Source organism: Natator depressus, chromosome 1 (assembly GCF_965152275.1).
Source record: "Natator depressus isolate rNatDep1 chromosome 1, rNatDep2.hap1, whole genome shotgun sequence".
Taxonomy (NCBI): domain Eukaryota; kingdom Metazoa; phylum Chordata; order Testudines; family Cheloniidae; genus Natator; species Natator depressus.
In genome coordinates, this window is record NC_134234.1 from 31,111,201 (window position 1) to 31,135,487 (window position 24,287).

A 24,287-nucleotide genomic window follows, 5' to 3' on the forward strand; every position below is an offset into this window, starting at 1 on the left:
CTAAAGCATTAGAAAATATTTCAACCAAGTAGCAGTGGAAGGTGTGTACACTGCCATTATGTTCTATCCCATTTTACTGAACTTTTGCCTGTGGTTTGCATTATGTAGATGATATGAATCTTGCTGAAGTGAAAACCATCTTAATAAAGTGGAAACGAAAATTCTGTGTCAGACTTACAGCTATGTGTTCTTTGCTCTAAATACTGTTCTTTCAACTTTTGGTTCTTGAGGGTGAAATTGTATAATACAGGGAAATCTGTTTTTTTTTTAAAGTATCCTCATCCATTTAATGTAACTTGCACCCCATGCACTCTGAACTATCATTTCATTGGCACTCACAAGCTAAGCGGGATTGGGTGTTATCAGTACTTTGATGATGATCCAAGGATTATCTAAGGTCTAGGGTTGCCAACTTTGTAATATCTCCCCCGAGACCCCACCTCTGCCCCTCCTTTTCCCTGAGGTCCTGCCCCTCTTCTTTCTCCAAGGCCCTGCCCTCTTCACTCCTCTTCCCCTTTCCCCCCATCATTCACTGCTCTTCCCCTCTTCCCCCCACTATGCTGCACCCCCAGGTCGGGAGTTGCCTGCAGAGCTGGGGCTGGGAGCTGCAGATGCCCAAGTCGGATAGGAGGCAACCATGGCTAAATAGAGGCAGGTGCAGATGATGACCCGACACCTCCCTGCCTCCCTTGCCCACAGTAACTGACTTTGGGTGTCCAGTCAGTAGATCGGACTGGACACTGTCAGGTCCCCATTTTGACCAGACTTTCAGGCTAAAAACTGGACCCCTGGCAATCCTATTAAAGTCCTGTGTGGAAAGCAGTGCACTTAATTGAATAGATGACATTTTTGCCTCTGAATCAGTGCCCCAGTTTCACTTTGGAGGGCTCAGTCTGTTCAGTGAAAGAGGAGGCTTGTTTTAGAATAACTCTTTTTGAGGTTACAACAAGGTAAACAAATCACTGTCCGTTATTCTAGCATCTTACAAGACTACCTCAAAAGCATTCCTTCTAGTTTCCTTTCTGAGAGACAGAGTTATAGCAACTACATGGAGTATTGACAGGAAATGTGGCAACTTTTAACTGCCTAATGCACAGAGAACACTGTAGGGTTACCAGATAGCAACTGTGAAAAAAAACAGGACGGGGTGGGGGGTAATAGGCACCTATATAAGAAAAAGTCCCCAAAAATGGGACTGTCCCTTTAAAAACAAGACATCTGGTTACCCTAGAACACTGTAGTGTTGGAGTTTCTGGGTCAGATCCTGACTTCAGTTGAGCTATGACAGTTTACACAAGTTGAGGATCTATCCCCCTTTCTTTTGGCTGAAATGTTTACCTAAAGACTGGGAAGAACAGGGATGTTAACCAGAATAGCTTGGCCAAATATCAAATTGGGGGATTACATTCCTTATACCAAAATAGCCCCTGTACTTGTAGCTGGATATGGTAGTCTTAATTTTCTATCCCAATTTTACACATTCTATGTAGTAAACACACCATTCTTTCCCCCTAATTTGGGGAAAATATGCCCAAACCAATACCTTGGTCAATTAAATACAGTAAAAGGAAGAAAAAGATGGCAACTCATTCAGAAATCTTTGTGTAAGAAACAAGTTTCCAGTGCCACAGCCCGTAATGCTCTTTCCCCTGCAATTAAAATTACTCCCTTCTCACAAAAATTAAAAAGTTGGCATCTGTTCTTCCTTTCTTCCTTTTCTTTTTCTCAGTCCTTCATAACCAGTTCTGTAAATCTTAAGCCTCTGACAAGTTACTTTGCTTGAGCCTTGAACTACTTGCTGGGAAACAAATGGGTCTCCTGATAAAGAAAACAATTGAGCTTCAAAAAAGCAGATTTCTTGTATACATAAAGAAACCTCATACATGATCCAAACCTGCACTACTGTGATCTTAAACTTTTACTGTAATTTTCCATTTATAATCAGGGTAAAATACCCATGGAAACTAATGGAGGTACTGGTAACATGGAAATCCCTATTAAAAAACAGATGTCTGACCTGCTGCTTTATCACTAATATTGCAGAAGGTTTTACATTATGGTATCTTAGGTTTCAAATTAAATGTCAAATTCAATTTGCCACTGAAAACATGAAGTGTGTGACTGCCCTTAGAGGGGTAACCTCACAGCACAACTCTGTAATTGGTGTGTGCCCAAAACTGAGCTCACCTAGTCAAACCAATCATTATTTGGCATGTGGCACACCTTATTCTTTGAAAAATAAACAAAGCATCCTCGGATCCTTTTTTAAAAATCTTTGCTTGTGATTTGAGCCCTAAGTGAAATTCCCTGGCTTTGTTTAAAATCTTTGTAAAAGTAGTACTAAATAGTGTGATAACAGATACAAACCTTCCCGAAGGGGTCACGCCAGCAGTTATGTCTTTATGTCTATGACATTTAGCTTATAATAAAATTAGATTTGTGAAAGGGAATTGAAGAGGTGCTTATTCCATTTAGAGTACTTTATTTATTTTTTCCCCTTTCTATGCAGACAAGCTCTTGTTTTAATAATGGGACTTCTAATCCACTTTAATATCCTAGCATTATATCTTAGTGAACTATCTGCATTATAAGTAGTAATTGTGAGATATTTCTAAATATAAAAATGCATCCTTAAACATCTAGACATCATTTTTAGTGCTGGTTGTAATTATTAATGTAAGAAACATGTGCAATTAAATATGCTCATAAAAATAACAGATAAATCCTTGTAACACCAGTCAATTTGTTGCATCATTAATATCCTTCAGCATGGCAGTTTAAAATGTTTTGCAATAATTCAAGTGGAAGATAGCTAAGGGCAATATTACTAACATTTAAACCTCCATAACTGTTTTAGAACAACAATTGACTATTTTAAGTATCTTCTTCTGAAATATAAGTTTATCTTTATGATGCATTTTTAAACTCCACATGCCAACATATAGCTTTAATGGTGGAGCCATCCATCTCCAAAGAGAATTTATGCTTTACTCTACTGTAAATGTAAACAAATTGTATCCTTTTTTGAGATAAGACTGTACTGAAAATGAAGATTTTCTTCATAATTCATGGATTGTGTTTTAAGGCTAGAAGAAACTATTATGATGATCTAGTTTGTTTTCCTTGGTGGAATTTTACACAGTAATTCCTTCACTGAGCCCAATAACTTGTGGTAAAACTAAAGTGTGTATTTTAGTAAGATGTGCAGGGTAAAATTTTCAAAAGTGCTTAAGTCCCATTGATATTCAAAGAGACTCCCATTTACCCACAGATCTTGATTTAAAATTTTCAAGTGATAGAGAATGCAGCCATATGCATTAAGCGATTCCAATGGTTCATGTTTACTTATAGAACCTCCCCCCCCCCCCCATTTGCAAACGTAGTCCCCAGCATCAGTGCAGGTGGACCCTTATGCTCCTGCAGAATCCCAGTGCATTCAATTATATTAGGGTGGGGAGTCATATTATATCAATATTTTTTTTAAAAAATACCTAAGGTGGGGTGAAGCTCTAAAATATCAAGCATACATAATGAACAAATTTGATGGCTGCTTTGTTTCGTATTTGGTAAAATAACAATATGAAAGAGCAATTGCAAAAGAGACATTTGAAAATTATATAAGTCCATGTTGCTAATATAGATCCTTACATCTTTGTTCCTAGCAAACATTTCATTAAAATAGACCAACGCTTGCATTTAATTTTACTACACTGTACATATAAAATAATTGTTTGCTGTGACATATCCAAACTTGACCTTTCAGTAGTAATCTAGTATTGTGTAGATGTGACAGCAACCATATTGGCTGACACACTGGGGATCGAATTAGTGACCTCCAGAACTAAAAGAGTAAGCTGCTATAACTTCAGCTAAAGCTCTCTAGCTAGGACTGTAGCACTCTTATCCTCTGTGGTTTGGCACAGAGGGGGAATTGTAACACACCCACCAAAGGGTTATGTATACACAGCCTGTTCATACATGAATCAGTTCTTTAACCATGTCTGTCTTCTCTACTTTTAATGCAATCCACTGTGCATAAAATGCCTTCCCAAACCTATAGCACCTGGCCTACATCCTCTCCTTATTGAAATCCTCATGAAAGACTCACTTCTTCATGCAAGCCCCACAAAAGTAATTGAGATACAATTGAAATACAGTAATTGGTTATTCCATGTGTCTGTCTTTTAGGCCTCTGTACTGTAATCAGATCCATTTGAGCAAACCCCTGCACCCCTTTAGAGCTCTAGTGAAGTCAGTGGAGTTCCACATGTATGCAGGGGGCTGGCTGCATAGATCCAGTTATGGGATTTGTGGCCTTAGATTGTAATCTCTTCAGAACAGGAACTGTCTTGATCTCTCTTCATATACAGCACTGAGCACACTGATCGCTAATATGTATATCCTGTTATCCCAAGAGTTGATTTGTCTGGCAGGGATTATTTTTGTACATAAACAAATGTACAGGTCCACAGAGACAGGTGTGCCCATTAGTGCTCAGTATGATGTGCTAGATATATGCAGTCTGAAGATTTTTTTAATATCCTCATGGAATGCCAAGTGATGCTGGCTTGTGTAATTAAAATGCATAATCATATTAGTCTGGCAGTTATATTAAGTGGAAGGCTTAGGCTATACTGATTTTTCACTCGTATAGACAATTCCAGATGCAGGTGGCAGAGGGAGTCTATGAAAAAATATTAATCAAAGTCAGCATCCCTATTTGCACTAGCTGGCTGCCTCAGTACAGAGGCCAGGTCGAACTATCCCCACAGGACATGGGCCCAACAGAATATGGCTGAGAAACATTGGCACAACAGTGTGGTAAGCTAGCCCTATCACTGCCCTGATGTACCTGCACTATGAATAGAAGATTAAATCTCCCAGTGTGAGTAGTCTGGCATAATTCATGATTACTAAATAGAGCTTTAAAATAATAAATAAAAGGGTCACAAAACAGCTGTTTAGCCCTCACGAGTCCTTTCTGGTATCCCAGAGCAGCTGCATGAATTTATTTTTCTCTGAGGTTTTTAATTCTAAACAGATTGAGTCCAATACAAATATTCAAGTGAGAGAGGCAGCCTGTAGGTATTGCATCAATTGCTGATGACACTTATCCATAAGATCTCGGGTACTTCTTGGGGTCCCTCAGGTGACCAGGCTAGGAAGTAGCTGCTTTCTGAAATTGCCTGCATAATAAAATCCCATCAAGAGAGTTAGGCATGAGAGGAAAGATTTTCTTGTTGCTAGGGCACTGGGCTGGGACTCAAATGACCAATGTTCAATTGGTCTATTACAGACTTTCTATGTGAGTTTGGACAAGTTGCCGAATCTCTGTGCTTCGGTTTCCCATCTGTAAACATGATAATAATGACCTACTTCAAAGGAGTGTTGGAAGATGATTTCATAAATGCTTGCGCAGCTGTCAGCTACAATAGTGAGGGGGAAGTCATGTATACACCTAGAGAGATAATGTCAATACCTTTGGATTAAAACTATGTTAACCCTTAAACAACAGATTTACAAAAAGTGTTTAGCATATGCAGCTGGCTTCAAATTTTAAAAAGGGCTCAGCTTTCATTTAGGTACCCAAAATTCAGTGGCGAGATTTTTAAAAATGCTCTGCCCCCAGCACCTCTTTTCATTCTGAGTGGTGCCAAAATGGGAGCTGAACTCCTGAAAATCTGTTCCTAATTTTTGTTTTACTTAGATTGTAAGCTACTTTGGGGCAGGGACTGGTTTTTGTTCCATTTTAGTAAAGTGCCTAGCACAATGGGGTGGTCCAGGATTAAGGCTCCCAGGCACTATACTAATATAAATAATAATCAAATCCAAATAACTTTCTACGCTGCTTTGATTTTCATAAGGCACGGTTCGATAGCCACCTACTCAGGTGAGTAACTTCACTCATGCTGAGTAATCCGAATAACTGTCCTCATTATGCATAAACTTACTCCTTTGCATAAGTGTTTGCAGGATCGGGCCATAGCAATACTTTAAAAATGTACACATTTTGTTGAATTAATAGCTTCGGTGAAAGTCTACCATGAAAGTTTATTTATTAATGTCTTACCTTGAAATGTTTTAAGGTTTCTGATCACAGCATGTCTGGGTTTGGTCTGAACTTCACTAAAATCAAACAGTCTCCACAAAACATTTTGATTTTGGCAAATAGGTGAATTCCAACAAAACAATGTTTTATCTGAACTTTTCTGATACGCTCTGTTCTCAATTTACTTTGGAAGAATTATAGTCAATTTTACCTTTTCACCAAGAGGTGGCAAGAGCAAATTAGCAAAAATAGTAGTCAATTCTACGCTTTTCTTAGGAGATGGTTCCAAGTAGTTTTGAACCACACAATTTACTTTTGTATTTCCTGGAAAGGAAGGTACTTCAATTCTCACATTCATAGGGTTTTTGACTTTTTAATACTCAAATATGGGCAAAGACTAAATATTGAAACAGGTTTTTGTTAATTTGCAGTAACAGGTAAAATTTTCAAAAGAAAGACTTTTCTAAATTCATCAGGTGTTTTGGAAAATTGTACTCATTATTGGTATTCAGGAAACATCTTTGTCCTGCTTTTCAATGGTAATTTTGGGTGGTCTGTTTCCTTTGTGAAAGAGTGTTCAAGTGTCATTAGAATATGAACAATATCAGTGAAAGCTGCATTACAGCTGTATATGAAATAATTTTTAAATTAACATTTTAGAAGTTAAGTTCCTGGTTGCTCTCTCATTGAAGCTGACAAATGGCTCCACTGAAGAAGAAACATTCAATAATATGTTAGCAATAAATTAAGGGCTCATACAAAATTGAGCAATAAATCTGGTAAAACCTGTACTTTATTAAATTTTCTTTGCAATAGGTTGAAATATTGTTATATATTGAAAGCAAATGCTTTCCCTGTGGGGCAATAGTCAATCCTACAAGATACCTTGCTGTTTACATTTGCTTAGTATGATTTCACTTTTTTTTTTTTGTCCTGTAACAAATTCTGCTGATGCATTTCATTGTACAAATGTTAACGGTATGATTTTAATTTTTATTGCAATGAAACCATCTCGTAAACAATATTGTCATGCGAGACAGCAAGAAGAATTTGGACTGTACTGAATTAATTTATCTTTGGAAGAGAGGAAAAGGGACATGGACTCAGTATAGCTCACTTACATTTACATGACAGATAGTTCCAGTTATTACCTTGTACATAGATAGACAAAGCAGTAAATTTACACATTTGTCTCATCACAGATCTGGCAAGAGACAGGCCTGTGTTTAAAATCTCCAGCCAGAATTGCGGTGTATCTTAAGCCCATCTCATATGCATTACAATCCTTGTGGAAGAACATGTTTGGCTGTTCCACAGGACGTGCCTCCAGCACTCCTTTGTTTTGAAGTTGCCGGGCTTGATTGTCTCAGATGCAGTGAAGACAGGAGGGACATGGAAAACAGGTTGGGCTGCCTGATTCTCAGTTTTCCATCCCTGGTGCACGTCAGAATTGCACAGGAGCAGCGTGTTTCATTCAGGTGCCTAAAGGACTGCGTTGTCCTATCTAACCTTTGTCAGAGGCTACCTGCAATGAGCCTTTTGTCAGAGTCCAATCTTGGATATTTATTTCAATACAGTCATATTTTTGCCACATTAGTTAGAGTATTATTAGCAGCACACAGACAAGTTGTACTTTAAACCAATGTCCTGGACGTCTCACACGAAAGGGGAAATCTTACCTGACAATATATATGTAGTGTCTTGCTTGCTGCGGGATGGACTGCCTTCTGCTTGTTCCCACTGAATGCAGATATGTGGGAACAATAGGTTCATTTCCTGCATATTTCTGTTTCCATGCTCTTCCCCAAGTCCCTTCAGCACAGCAGCATGGCGTCCCGCTGTCTTTCTGAACATGACTCTTTTGCTTTGTGCATATAATTCTATATAAAGCGGAATTTATTGTTGCCTAAAGTAGCAGTGACTTGTATGTCCCCTGTCACTAATGTTACTGGCACAAGATAAGAGTGTAGAGCCGTTAATTCTTGGTTCACTAAGGGACAGGCTACACACACCTCTTTTTGTCTGCACAATGTCGATATTGTGTAAGGGCTTATCTAAAGTCACACACGTTGTACTGTTTTAACTATACTATTATAAAAAGAAAAGGAGTACTTGTGGCACCTTAGAGACTAGCCAATTTATTTGAGCATGAGCTTTCGTGAGCTACAGCTCACTTCATCGGATGCATACTGTGGGAAATACAGTGAGGAGATTTATATACACACAGAACAACTATTATAGTCAGTGGTGCAACTGCCTTAGATATATAGGTACAAAGGTGCTTGTACCGGTAGAGCATATTCCCATTCAGGAAGAGAGAGCAACTATGCCACAATAAGGCACCTTTATAGCAGTGTCCGTACTAAGGATTGCACCATCATAACTGGTTTAGTAAAATATCTTTTAAAAAAAATCTAGTCTTCATGGGTAGAAGAGAAGCTGGAAAATTTGACCCCTAAAAGCTCAAAACCCAGAAAGCAAATATCATGCACTCCAGATTTATCAGTAAAATCAGTATTTTATGGAATATAACTCAGGATTTTTGAGAACTTGGCTTGGCAATACTGCATGGGTATTGAAACTTGAAGTATTTAGGCACCCATCCAGTTCAGACACAGAATCGATAATACGCAGTTTTTATCTGACCCATAGCTACTAGCTTCAAAAGCACCTATTGGGTGCTGAAAACCTTGAATGAGCTGTCCACAATCAATCCATGGAATTAAAACAAATTGCTAAATAATTATTTGGATATTATGCAAGCCCCTCCCCCCCCACGCACAAGAAAATTGCAAACTGCTTTTGGATGGTATATGAACAGAAAAAAAACCCCTAAATTTGCTGGTTAAATTACTAGTGGCAAATTATTTGCTCCATTTAAATTTTAGATGACTAGTTTCTAAAAATTGCCAGCAGGCAAAATTCATCTTGTTCTTATCTAACAAACTGTTCATGAATCTGCATATCCACTGTAAGAGATCAAAATAAATATATATATAATAATAAAGACGCCATCTTTCCTTTTAATAAGTAACAAAAGGACTGCAGAGCTTATTCAAATCACATTATGCAAAAGAAATCTATAGTATTTAATATCCTTGGGATGCCCTCATGGCTTCCTGTGCATTGCTTTACCAGTCAAGCTGATGAGCATTTCCCAAACATACCAAATGTCATGTCTCAGGGTTCAAATTTATATGCAAATCTACATGCATTGGGAAAAAAAGAGGGATTTGACTAAAGTGATATTTAAAATAATTTTAAGCAGCATTTGCCTGGCAGGGCTGTTCTTAAAGAAACTATATTCTTGCCACCCAGTGTGTAATTCCATATCAAGTTTCTTATGGGAAAATTAAAATATGTAAATAGGGTGTTCTCAACAAAGGGCAGGACTCTGAAGTCTCTGATGGGAGCATGCATGTTAGGGATTAACAAAAATGTCCTGGAAAGAAGGTTGTGTAGTTTTCAAACCAGTGTGGCTTATTATTGCTTGTATAAATGCTTCTATCTCTCCCCCCTCACCCCCCCCCCACACACACATTTAGTTTTAGGAATACGCATCTTATGACATGCCCTTGAGATGGGAATATCCATTAACCATTCATACCCTGAAAGCTGTACATTTTTCGGCCATCTAATTTGTTAAGACAAAAAAATAAAGATCTTCTTCTTTATAGGCTTAATTTTATTTGTCTTTTGTTGAAGCTTTAAACACTTATTTTCCTTGGGCCGGATTTTGATCTCAGCTGTATTGGTATAGATCCCATTTGACTTTAATGGAATCAGTATTTCACCCCTGGAGCAACTCTTTTGACAGGAAGTGAGAATCTAGAATCTAGCCCAATATTCCCATATGTCTTTATTATCATCTAGTTTTCTATCTTTGTTCTTGGAAAGCACTGCTATCAAGCTCGGTGCAGTACTGGAACAATGATAAGCCCTCTTTTCTTGTCCTCCATTGTCCAGTTACACTAGGAAGTATAAAGTGGCAACATGCAGAATACTGCAAAGTAATCCCTAAAGATTCTGTATCTCCATTATTCTGGCATGTGCTCCTTTGTCCAAATGCCCAGCATAATCCATATTTAGAAAGTATCTGGAAGAGCCAGGGAAAGTATAAAAAGGCTGAAACAGCAGCTGGGCAGGCAGGACAAGCATTGAACATTGTCAGGGTCTGAGAAAACATTTTAAAGTGCCAAGAGAGCTGTTAAGGAAAGGTTAAAGAAGTTAAAGGGGAAATGTGAGACTATAGTAATGTAATGCTTGTATTTCTAGGAAGAACATTGATCCAGGTTTAGAGATGAAAAATTAACTCCAACTTTCACAAAACTTACAAACAAAGAAACACAAGGCGGGGGAATAAGAAATACAGTAGAACCTCTATTTTATGAACTAACTGGGGACCAACGTGTTCATAAAATAAAAAAGTTCATAAAATCACATCTCAAAATTACAGTATATACAATGCATTGCTTTCGTCTTGCCTATCTAACCAATGCAAGGTGATTTCCAGCAGATGAAAAGCATTGGAATGCGAAGGTTTAGTGACCTGGTCTTTACAGACATCACTTTATATGATTTTTTTCCCCCCTTGTCAGGAAAAATGGTTTGTATAACTGGTGGTTCATAATATTGGTGTTATAAAATCACGTTCTAATGTAGGATTGTTTTTATTCCACCTAACAAAATATGAAATGACAAATAAATACCATATATATATATTGGACACCATGTCTCTGGTGTCTACATCTTTCATGTTTCAGAAAGTCTGAGTGACTCTGGGATTAATGGCCTGGAAAATTCTCCCACTCTACTTTAGACAGTAGTGCAGTCAGATGTCTAAGCTGTTATACTGCCCAAGTTAAATTAGCTTTCTCAAATCAACAGTTTTTATAAAAATAGATCATACCCAAGATATGGGTTTTCAAAAGTAATGATTGTGGCTTTGGTTTTTGGGGTGCCCAGCTTGAAAGACTTAATTTTCAGAGGGCGGATGTTTAGCACTTTCTAAAACCAGGTCTTTTTAAGATGTCTCCATGTGGGTATCTCACAACTGAGACACCCCAAAACAATAACTTTTGAAAAGCTTAACCCATGTATATAAGTCAAAATTAATTTTGAACTGTGTCCCAGTTGCAAGGCTAGCTGCATCTCTTCCCTCCTCCTGATCTCCCTGGCTATGTTTACTCTAAGAGCTGGGGGTGTGATTGCTCATGTACTCACACTTGCGCTAGCTCTCATTGAGCCAGCAAAAGTATAAATTGTAGTGTAGCCACGGTAGGCTGGGTAGTAGCAGCTCAGTTGTGCCGAATACAAGCGCACCTGAAACTGGTGGGTACATACTCAGCAAAGCTAAGCCACGCTTCTGCAGCTGTCCATGCTGCTATAGCTACACTAATATTTATACTTGTGCTAGCTTGACGATAGCTAGTGTGAGTATCTGTACACTAGGATGACCAGACATCCTGATATTAAGGGTTTTGTCTTAGACAGTCAACTATAGCCCCACCTCCTACCCTCCCAAAAAAGTGTCCCAATTTTTCACTTTTCACTCTTGCTATCTGGTCATGCTAGCGTACACGAGAAGGGGAATCGCACATCTAGCTTGTAGTGTGAACATAACTTCTGAGTGCACCCACCTCAGGTACAAGGCATTGTGCCTTTTCTCCCCTGGAGTGCGTAGAGATTATTAGAGACCCAGCCCACCAAGGTTGTGGGGAACTGCAGACCGTCTTTATATGCTGTTTACACAGACCCTTACCTCCTTGCTCTATGGCCCTTTGTGACCACCCTGAAGAGTGGCTCTAAATGTTTACAATAAACACCATAGAGTAGAATTCCTCATCTCTCCCTCTCTTAGACCAGGCTCTAGCCTACAGTATGCTGTGGATCAATTGTCCCCAGGTCTGACTGGATGCAGCACCTGCGGTTCTTCCCTTCAGGAGTCTGCAACCAGTGATGTACAGTGATCAGAGTGCCTTCTTAAAACCAAAGTGTTCTTTATTTTAATAGTAGGAACAAAACATTTAGAGAAAAATATGTAAAACAGTCTACCTGCACGCTTATCTTACCATCCCCGATGACAATCTAGGCGGGCTTAACTTCTTCAGACACCCCAGTGAGTGCACTGTCTCAGTCTGGTTTCCCCAAGCAATTTCCTCCTCTCTTCAGAGAGAGTGAGAATATCTTCTAATCCAGGTAGAATTCCTTTGCCCTTGTCAGTTTCTGGGCTGGTCTGCTTGTCAAAAGGGTAGAATCTTCAAATCTAAAAGTTCAGGCATTGACTCTTAACACCCCTAAGTGTTTACTGAGGAATGGCTTATTGTGAGACATTGTTTCCCGTCTTTCTTGGTCTTTCCCCCCCCCCCCCCCGACCCGGGAACCCTCTGTTGCCTACAGTAAGTATCCCAATAACCAGGTCAACATACAGAATTCACAAATGATTATTGAGCCACTCCACGGGTGTCACAACCTGTTTTTACTTTATTAAGTTTGTTCACTAGAATTGAATTTTTGTTTTTGTTTTGGTAGGGTTTGGGTAAGTAGGTCACAGCGAAGTATTTTCAATTTGGAGCTGGAAAAAGTCTTTGCAGCAGATCTGCAGCTGGTACAAACTGTCATAGCTCCATTGAACTTCAATGAAATGTTCATGAAAAATTCATCATGTTTTTTGAGCAGCTACAGAGGTTTTTTTAGAAAAATCCAATTTTAAAATTCTTTGAGAAACAGGGATACATTTTTCAAAACATTTGTTTTCCATTTTTAACAGCAGTTATTTATTTTCATAGTTTCATAGACTTCTAGCCAAGAAGGGACCATTAAATCATCTAGTGGTCTCACCAACTGTATAACATAGGCCATAGAATTTTATCTAGCTACTCCTCTACTGAACCAAAACTTATTTTTTTAGTTTTCCCAAATGAAAATGTGCCTCTGGTTTTTGAGGAATTTTTGAGCTAACAACAAACCAGGAAGTAATATTGTTCATAGCACGATTTAGAGCTCAACTGCTTCCTTTGTTAGTAATATCACTATCATTTCAGAAATATTTTTTGAAATAGTCTCACACGTCCCTTTAGTCCTGGAAACACTTTCCCTGTTCTTGCATGAAAATCACCAGAATTTTACTTACAATTTTTGCTTTGTGCCTTATAAAAATGGGGATAGCATTGCAGAACAAAATAAAAAAGGAATGATGTATTCTATGAGTTTTAACAGAAATGGCGATGAGGAAAAAAAAAGTTAAATATTAATGAAAATATTTATTTCCCATCGGTCTGGCCAGCAGAGGGTGCTGAAAGAGATAACTCACCCTACCCAGGGAACATACTGACTGAAACACAGATTATCACAGAAGTGAAAAACAAAGGCAGCTGGCATTAATAATTAATTGAGGAGGGTTCCCTGTGGAAGTTAAGATGAGCTGCAGTTATGTTCTATTTCAGAGAAGCATATATTAACATGTAGACCTCATATTAAGTATGCCTAGTGTAAGCTACTTGAAAGGAAGAACAATCCCAAATTGGGAATCTTTATTTGTGTTGAGTGCTGCACCTGGCCTGCTATATAAATGAGAGCTGACAAATTACACCTTTAGAGCGTTTCAAGAATAACTTTTCCAGTATATAAATAAATGCAGCCTTTCCTTGCTCATGCAGTGTGTGTGGCTGTGCATGTATAGAAGAGGGGAGATTGGCAATGTAGCTCACAAGTGGAGATGTTAAGAGTGCATTTTAAAGGGGATGATGTGGCAGAAAGATTCTTGTACACTCTTTGAAGCATTTAAATGATTTTGCTTTGAATGTGTTGCACCCCTTCAGCATCCACTTTCTGTGATTATTCTAATGAATGAGTGCGGTCACCACACAGGAAATGCTGATGTGCTAAACTGTGCCACTTAGCTAATGGTTCGAATTAAGGGTTGTAAGCGAACCACATTGAGTCTGAGGGAGTTAGGGGAGTGATTCACATTCCCTCCCTAAATGGCCCAGAGCACAGTATAGAATGCTGCATTCTGGGACTGCTCTTGTGGCAGGTGCTGATGGGGGCCTGTGCACTTCAAGAGTGGAAGGTTCATTGAGTTCACTTGCATAAGGGCCTGTCATAGTCCAACTATAAGCAATTATGGCAGAATAGCCAGGGAAAGGTCATCCAATCATGGAACAGATATATACCAATGTGGCCCTACTCAAACCAACTGGACATTTGAATTGTGGATGCTGACTACCTGAAGCAATGCAGTGAACAATCTGTAGGTTGCAATCCGTTCACATTGTTGTAAATGTGACAGTAGTATCTAGGAACCATAATCAGAGATCAGGGCTCTAAGCAGGAAGAGTTTCTTCCCCAGAGATCTGCCAAACTAGGTATGAGACAAGTCTGAACAGATGGGTGCGAAAGACAAAAAAATGGGATGGGTGTCAGCTTGGGAGGATAAGGTAAATAAAAAGAAGAGTTTATTTTCTATAAACCGCGCTTGTATTAAACATCCACCACAAGATTTCAAACAGTGAAAAATTAGTGGGGATTGCAACCTATTTTGGCACAATTTGTAAGCAGTGGAAGTGGTTGAATTTGGTGAACTAGTTGTTCTTTGCAACTATTTTACCCACCTCTAGAAAATACCAAGAGATTGCTTCAAGGACACTGGGGAAAAATATTCAGCTGCATTCGTTACACCCGCTGATGAAATATGAAGTGTGCACTTATAACTCTGGGCTCCAGGAGAAACAGGAATTCAGGGCCGTGACACACCTCTGCCTTTGGGGTGAAGAACTAGGGCTCCTTAATCTCCAGTGCAGCTACACAGTGGCATTCACAATTTAGCTCTTAACATAGGTAGATACTGTGCTACACTACATTTTTCTTAGAGACTCTCTCAAAATACCTCCCTTTCAAAATGTCACCTCCCACTTTACGTAAAGAGCTCTTGGGATTGCACTAGGATCTAGGGTTTCTTTTGAATAGCCTATCATATTTTTGCCAGAGGTTTTTACTTCTCCTAACAGAGACTGTCTTTATCTCCTTAGACTGAGCTTTAATGAAGAAACGTCAAAGCTGCTAACAATCACACAAACGGGGACTCAAGACCTTTGTGACCAATGATGTGGTCATCGTGGAGACTGATTCTGTTTCTGTCACTCACTGGATGTCTTTCAGGTAAGTAAACCAAAACCTTGTGTTACTGGTTTAAGAATTCCTGACAAGTAGAAAATGGAAGTATAAAAGCAAAATTACTGCAAAGAAAAATGAACAAACCATGTCAATTAGCATTTAACCAAAAACAATTAATGTTATAAACTATATATTAAGATTATAATCACTTAATACAAAGTTGAACAAGTATTGCCCACTTGCCATTTATCTTAATGTTTCTCAGGGTTACTTTTAATCTGTAAGGAAGAATGGAAGAGTTCGTCACTTGCCCATTCACAAAAGAATATCCTAATTTTTACAGCTTCAGTGAGAAAAATCTGCTTGGGGAAAAAAATGATCTATCAAACTGCTTTGAAAGGGCTGATAACTGCAGCATTATTTGGTGATTCTGGGCTGTGAAATTCTCAAACTCTTACCATGTTCTGTGTCTGGAAACAAATGATGGAGTTGATTTTTCTTTCTAAAACTATGTGTGTTATATTGATATACACTAATGATTCTGTTTTTGCCTGCAACAGTATTCCTTTGAGCTTTTCCCCCTTGGCTTTAACTTTGTATTATCTTTTAAAGTAAACAAATTGTGTGGCTTTATATTCGATCATCGTTTAATCTTTCCATGTGAGGAGTCCTGTAATTTGATATTATGCTATCCAGAATTGATCTTTCATCTGTCCCTAGGTTTATCTTCTTTCAACTTCCCAGTTTCCAGAAATTGGGTTTTTTTACAAAGTATTATTATTGATCAGCCTTCATTTACAATAACCAAAGCTGAAACAATCTAAATATTATGGGCTGGATCCTTTATGTGAGAAATGCTTCTTTATACAAGTTGTCCTTGTATAATTAAAAAGCCAATATTTGGCACATTATTGCACAGTGGAATCTGTGTCCCTGATCCTGCAGCAGACTCCATGTGGAAGGAATCCCTGTACTCACATAGTTGATGAGCCCATAGATAATGGGGTGAACTGGACACAGTCAGCTGCAAGACTGGGGCATTAGATACCACAGTCATTTCCAACTTTTTAATACTGACCACTGTCACAGATTATACCATTCCATTATAAGTGCTCTGAAGCTAATTTGAACACAAATAAGGAAGTAGTCTTAACAGTTTGCCTCACCGATTCCCTGTTCAGATACATATGAAACTAAGGAGATTAAAAAACATTTAAAATATAAGCAATGATAAATGTCAAACATTGATTCAAAAAATCTTGAACGGAGTTTGAAATACTCCAATTTATACTGAATATTAATTTGGCTAAAGAATAACACCCTGAAAGCACTTGCCAATCAGCCAGACATTATATTTAATCGAAATACCTTTTCTCTCTCTTGTTTTTATTCAGTATTTATTCCTGCCAGGTATTCAAAACACTCCTGTTCTTCCATCTCTGATTTGTTAACTAAATCCCAGTCTATTATTATTTTTGGTTGTTTAAGGATTATTCCATATTATGTGGCAGGTTAGGAGTCAGTAAATAAATCATTTTTACTTCAAAACCATTTTTCATATATTGTTATAAATAATTTAGAGCAACACGTCTGTTTCTCTCAAATGCATTAGATAATTGTCACCATAACTGCAGCATCTTCAGGTGCTACTTAAATTACATCTCATCTGAAAACTTAATACCATAAGATCTTAAGTTAACCTGAGGTGATAAAATTGGATTCGAACCTGATAGGATCAGATTGTCAAAGTAAGTTGTAATTCTAATAATGCACAGTCTGTGTTCCTTTTGACATTTGAGCACATAATTCTGCAACTACAGCTGCTGTTATGTCATTGCAGTCACTGAAGTATGTTTGCTGCTGCAAATACTTTCTACTGTTGATTTTGTTCAACATGGTCCACTAAGTTAGGTGCTTTAGAATTTTATTTTCAATATTCTCAACTGCACATTTTTCAAAGGTAAGGCAATAGATGTGGATGCTGATGCACTAAGATAAAGGACATTCAATTCCTGTTATTTCCAGCCATATTCAGATTCAGTAATTAACCATTATGTTATCAGGTCATGATAGTATTCCTTCAGGCAAAAAAGTTGGGTTATTGCATCGGCTATTGAGGGGAGGCATCCTAATATGAATACAGAGACTGTGTGTCTTGTGTGTGCATAAATGCACTAAATATGTTTCTGGGCAATGGGGAAAGTTGTTAGCAGGTGGAAAAGCAAGAGCAGAAGATAATGAAATTTAAAAATAAATAAGGCAATGCAAGCCTGTGTGACTTGTTAGATATGCAAGAATCCTAATAAAAGGAGTACTTGTGGCACCTTAGAGACTAACAAATTTATTAGAGCATTTATTTGAGTCTCTAAGGTGCCACAAGTACTCCTTTTCTTTTTGCGGATACAGACTAACACGGCTGCTACTCTGAAAAAAGAAAAAAAGAATCCTAATGTAAGCTACAATCATATGAGATTTTACAAAGCACCCAAAACTCCTGTTTTTTGTAACAAGTGACTTATGAGTTATTCACCAGCATAGTTCAATATGCACTAGTTCTTGCTGGGTATGAGTGAATGTTAATACATATAGAATTCCCAGATCAAAGCTAATTTTGAAATCTGCAATGGCAAAAAATAGTTACATTTCCAAAAGTGATATCAGTTCTTCTAAAACAAAGTTATCGGGCATAAACTGTTGCTCTGAGCCACTTAAAACTTTGCAAGAATAAAAGGTTTTTCTCTGGCAAGAGACCACATGCATAACGTTTCAGACAGAATGCATCTTCTTTGCAGAATTTGATGGGGGGGGCATTGAATCTTCCTTATAAATTATGGAAAGTGTTTTACAATCTTAATAAAATTCACACTGCATCCTACGCTTTATGTTCTATAAAACCATTATATTTGGCAAGATGTACAATATGTGCTACGTGAGCCTTTACGTATGTGGTGAAGTTGACATGCCAATGTAGCCAGTCACTCATGTACAGTGTATGTTATAATGGCATGACACTAAGACATAGTGGGCGCTATCAACGATCCCCAGTTGGATTTACTGAGGAGATATAGATGAGCCATGCGGCTTGTGGATCAGCCTGATTTACCTTGAGACAGTGGCTGGGCATTAGGGATTCCTTTCTAGCATCAAAAGGAGATGAAGTGGCTGCAGGTGCTGAGAGTTATTACTGTGTTGTGATTTCTTTGATTGCTTCAGATTATTTTTTCAAGCTAAATTGGAGGTGAGGAAAGATTAGGAGGCTAGTTTCACTTGTGGCCTGCATTCCATCTGGGCCGAGGATATGGGGAAACCGTAAAACCGTCTTTTTGTGAGCAACTGCAATATAGAGATATTGTGAACTATAAGATAAAGGACCAGCAAGGACTGGACTAGCCTGTTCCTGGCTTTGAGCTCAAAGAGGCTTTGATAATTGATAAACTAGATTAGAGCTCAAAGCAGGTTTAGAAGGGCCCATTTAAACCTACAGCAAATGATTCGGAAATTTTGTTCTGTATGGTCTTGGTTAAGTTTTTTTAGCTGAAATTCTAATCATAAAGAGCACTTGTGTGTATGCAGGCATTGTATAACTGGCATGACCAAACAGGTATGAAGGTTTGTTTATCTTTTTTTATTAATGGCAAAGCCTAGAACAAGGTAAAATGTCTTACAATTAACAGTTGATTCTCTGACTAGTTTGTGGGACCTCCTATCGCATCATACTCTACAAACTCCAACAGTTTTCCCTACAGCAGTATCTTGAAGCATCTTTGGGGCATGTGCATTGTAGGGGGATGAGAAGGGGAATTATGGGATTGCTTTACGATGTACCTCCATTCTTTTAATAATCTGCTGTGTGTGTGTGTGCGTGTGTGTACGCATCCACACAGGGATATTAACTTATTTTTGGCTTATACGGCAGGTAACTAAGCAAGGCATCTTTTTTTCTTTTTAATTGGACTTGTTAACAGTCAGTTGCCTTGGTAGTTCAGACAAGTTGAAATTGAATATAATGAACATTACTTTAAATTATTGCTACCTAACCTTGGAATACATTAAATGTGCACATCTCCTAGTGTTTAACTAAACTGAGAAATGTTTGTAAAAACAAAACAAAAACCACATCAAATTATACCTAATCAGCACTGGGTTAATAGAATCAGTAGGCTTTTATTTGCATATACAAGACACCATTGAAAGAACCCTGTTTGAGACTACGATACCCTGTCATTCTTTTCTATAATTCTTACAACTTGTGTCAACATGCTTCAAAGTGTAAAGAAATGCTAATGACAGGATAACACAATGAAAGCTATTTACATGGGTTTCTCTTTCTTGATCTACCATATATCCCTCATGTCCTTTTTTTGGTCCTTCGTCCTAGTTAGGGCATAGAATTTAGGACTGGAAGGGACCTTGAGAGGTCTTCTAGTCCAGTCCCCTGCACCCATGGTAGGATTAAGTATTATCTAGATCATCACTGACAGGTGTTTGTCTAACCTGCTCTTAAAAATCTCTAATGAGGGAGATTCCACAACCACTCTAGCCAGTTTATTCCAGTGCTTAATTACCCTGACCGTTAGGAAACTTTTTCTAATGGCCAACCTAAACCTCCCTTGCTGCAATTTAAGCCCATTGCTGCTCGTCCTATCCTCAGAGGTTAATGAGAACAATTTATCTCACTCCTCCTTGTGACAACCTTTTTATGTACTTGAAGCTGTTATCATGTCCCCCCCTCAGGCTTCTCTTCTCCAGACTAAACAAACCCAAATTTTTCAATCTTCTTTCCCAGGTCATATTTTCTAGACCTTTAATCATTTTTGTTGCTTTTCTCTGGAGTTTCTCCAATTTGTCCACATCTTTCCTAAAATGTGGCACCCAGAACTGGACACAATACTCCATCTGAGGCTTAATCAGCGCTGGGTAGAGCGGAAGAATTACTTCTGGTGTCTTGCTTACAACACGCCTGTTAATATATCCCAGAATGACGTTCACTTTTTTTGCAACAGAGTTACACTGTTACCTCATATTTAGCTGTGATCAACTATGACCCCAGATCTCTTTCCACAGTGCTCCTTCCTAGGCAGTCATTTCCCATTTTGTATGTGTACAACAGATTGTTCCTTCCTAAGTGGAGTGCTTATTGTCCTGATTGAATTTCATCCTGTTGACTTCAGACCATTTCTCCAGTGTGTCCAGATCGTGATATTGCCTGGCTGCATGTGAATTGGGCTCTGGAGAGACCCAATGTGAAGCATTTCATATTTAATGATAGGACAACATTGTGGCTGGAGACTTGCAAGGCTAAAGAAGTGGATAACTCGGGGCAATGCCCATTCAGTAAAGTGATAACTCCAAAATGCCAGTCACAGCTTTTAACTCATATAAAGGGCTCATGAGTGTGGCATCTATGCTGTATCCCTCAGTAGCAAGCTCCAAATCAGAAACTACTGGACTTTTCTGAACAGTTTTTCAGCTACTATACAACACTGAGGAGCACTTACAAAAGTGCCTCTAAGTAGTAAGCACATATAGTACTAAGGAAAGTTTCAATGTTCTGCCTAAATTTTTGATCTACAGCTGCTATTTAGCTGATGTGTTCTCTTTTCTTAAAATAGCCCTCACTCTCCATCTGGCTAGCTGGAGGCTTCTAGCATAGCTAATTGGGAGCATTACTATTGGTCTCCAAATATTTCCCAAGCCTGCTCAATATGTTACTTTCAGAATTTCAGCAACTGCCAGCATTAAAGTTCATAGCCTAAAGGTTCATAAATGCATTAGCCAAATCATATAAAAGATGACACTTGATAGGCCTGGGCTATTTTTCTTCCCATCACCTATTTGGTCAAGTCCATTCTATGCCACAGCTGACAGTTTGTTTAAGTTTGTTCAGTGCTTAATTTGTAATGAAAGAGGTGCCAGGGCTCAAGGAATTTAGTGCTGGGGCTCAAGCAATTTTTTACTTTTGTTATTGATGCAGCAAGCCCAGAGGTGCTGGAGCTATGAACTGCCAAGCCTAGATGTGCCGGGGCTCAGCACTGGCAAGCCCTGGCACAAATTAAGCACTGAGTTTGTTCCTCTGCCAAGTGGATGATGTACTGTTGAAAAGAGAATGTCTGTCATTGATAAGCTTGTCCAATTACTACCTTTCTTCCCTGTTGACAATATGGCAAATAGGAGGGAACTTCATCTTCTTTGGCAACTGGTATATGGAAGGTCAGGTGGAAAATGTAACCAGAAAGAAGTATACATAAGAACTGGTGCCAGACAACGTTAAACTTGTTGGTACTGCTGCTGCTTCTACTGCAGAGAAGACAAAACATGCTTTAACCCCTCTGCAAGCTGTCCTGAGGCAGAGTAAATGTCCAGACATCTGCCCGCACTAATGCAGGAGAAGTCTGTCACATTGCCTGAGCCCAATACAGACAATCAGACACATGTTCATTTTTCTGGGTTCAATATGCAGTTGGTCAGGAAAAAAAATTGTACTTCTCTCCTGAATTTTATTTGTTGTATTTTTGCACATTATATTATCCCTATCTGAAAGGAGGGGGGGAAGGCAGAAGTTGTCTACAGTTGTCAGATACCTGGTGAGTTTTAACATTAATTCATCAGAGGATGATAGAGTTCAAAATCCTAGGGGAATGTGGGCGGAAAGTGTATTCTCAATATATTTAAAATTATAGCAGGTGAATTGGAAAATTATTCTAAACCATTAGTTTGCTGGGTCAGATTGTTTTCTTCTTACAGGTAATGTTTATTGTTTCACAGTAATATGTAGTTTTCTTTTTATATAGTGGTATACAGGGCTTAATCCTACAAGGTGCTGGGCCCTCCAGCATGGGGTCAGCCAAGCAAGGGCTTAACTTTAATCATTAGTAGTTTCACTAAAATCAGTCACATGCTTCCAAAGCACTCAGCACCTTGTAGCATCAAGGTCATAACAAAAGGTGAATAGTGTGCAGTCAGAGATTCATTACATTTCATTCACCTTTTTGTCAGGAGTCTAGCGGGAGTTTTATTTAAAAAAAAAAACCCTAAAAACTTTTTATAAATTGGCCTTAAATGTCTTTACAATTACATCACATGTATTTACAAGTAATTTAAAAAGTCCTATATGTTCAAAGCCCATGTTCTTTTATTTTCTCCTTTTAGTACCTGTAGGCATCATAAAAAACCCCTCTTACCAAGCATATAAGCGAAAGGTGAGCAGCCATCATGACAAGGGCCAGATTGGGGCAGGGATGACAAAACACACCTCCTCCTTCCCCCAATTAGTTTTGTCACACACACACACACACACACACACACACACACACACACACACACACACGGGCTGCTATTGTCAATTCCACCACTTCTGACAAATATTGAATGTCCCTCTTCATCCTCCTTGTCCCCTTATCATTTGCAAGATTCATCTCCTGTGCCACAAATTGTTTATGGGCCAGGTAATGTAGTACAGTGTTTTTACATTATTTCCCATTGCTTTTAAAGTGATACGATTTAGTGAATACTGTGTTTGTTTTTGTAGTAATAGTAATCATAAACCTAATGCTAATTTATATAACCAAAAATAACTATAGAAGATATACTTAAACAATGTACTTGCTTGTATTAAGGTCTTGACTCTACTCTGCCTTAGGCTGTTTTTTATAGTGGTGTAAATCCAATGACTTCAAAGTGGGTGTAGTAGGATCATGGCCCTACTACATCCCTATTTATTCTTACAGTAAAACTGTAGACACTGCACTGTCAGAGGTCCAGACTTAACCTGGAGTGCAATATAAATCTCCATTTTTATTTTTAGGAATGAGAAAATTCCTCCTACCTTCCATCATTATAATTAAACGAGTCTTAATTGAAGGACAGATCCTTTCTTTATTGCACAGAAACTCCCACAGACATCAGTGGGGGTTACACATGCACAAGGTTTGGTAAATGGATATTTGCTGGCATTTCTATTCTAGTGTGTAAACAGAGACAATTTGCTACCTCTTAATCTGTCTTGAAATTTCCTAATCTTACAGATTTCAGATTTGTTTATTTTTCTAGTCTTAAATTTTTAGTCAATTAAAACAGCCTCTTCTCCGCAGCTAAAGACCGTTATGGCTCACAAACAAACCCTATGCCTACCTTTAGATTTGCATTAAAGGCATTTTGACGGTGATAGACAAGAGGGTTAATATATTAGACTGTAGTGCAACCTTTTTAGACACCGATTTTTTTTAAAAGTATCATACATTAACAGAAGTGGTGTGTCTTCCCCTTTTAAATGTCTAAGCAGAGTAGTAATCTTTGAAAATCTAAATACTTGGAAACAGGAGGATATTTTCTCTTCAGATTAAAATATTGCCAGTTTTTTCTTCTAATCTAAAGTAGTTCAGTATCCCTCTAAATGCTACAGTTAAAGATATACTGGCTGGGGAACTGGATGGCTTGGTGCATTGCCTAAGAGATATAGAACCTCCTAGCTATCAATAACTGCTTGCTGTTAACATATGAAGCCTGTTTCTTGCTCTCAGTTTAGTCTGGGTGATGAGCATCATAATCTGATGTTCCACATCTTGAACCCAGGCCTAGGGGTCCCCAGTCAGTTGCCACATCCTGGCTTTCACCCAGTGGCTACTGAAATGGAGTGGGCTGAGAAGCTACTAGGGCTATAGCTCCAGGCAAAGCACCGCCCCCGGGAGCTTTGATTGGTGCTCCACTGATTGCTCCAACGGTCCTGTTTAAACCAGGAGGACGAACAGGAAGTTTGTCTTAGCAGCAAAGTGGTTTCCTCTTGTGGCGACATTGGACTCTGATTGTGCCCACCTTCTGTACCCAACCCTGTTTCTGGTTCCTGTTGTATTTCTGGCTCCTGCCTAACCCACGCCTTTGCTCCTGCTCCTACCATGCTTCTGCTCTGTGCTTGATCTTTGCCTCTCCTTCTGCCCTTACACCTCACCTCCAATCCGAAGTGTCCATTCCTGACTCCAACCCTGGCCTCCGACTTCTGACCCTTACTCTGGCTTGACCCTGGGCTCTGGCATTTGGCGTCTGACCTCAGCTCTGACCCTTAGCTTTGATTCCTGGTTCTGACTCTGGCTTCGCCCCTGCCTCTGGTAACTGGCAGTTGACTCTGGTG

General features: G+C 38.7%; 1 protein-coding gene across 2 annotated transcripts in view; it reads left to right on the top strand.

Annotated features, from left to right (window-relative positions):
- The window catches only part of CNTN5 (contactin 5), a 955,706-nt gene that overhangs the window by 410,802 nt on the left and 520,617 nt on the right, over positions 1-24,287 (top strand). For both annotated transcript variants that reach the window (XM_074957075.1, XM_074957069.1), the window contains exon 3: positions 15,079-15,208. In XM_074957075.1, the coding sequence (XP_074813176.1) occupies positions 15,151-15,208 (58 nt within the window). In that variant the 5' untranslated portion in view covers positions 15,079-15,150. The remainder of the gene's footprint in view (positions 1-15,078; positions 15,209-24,287) is intronic.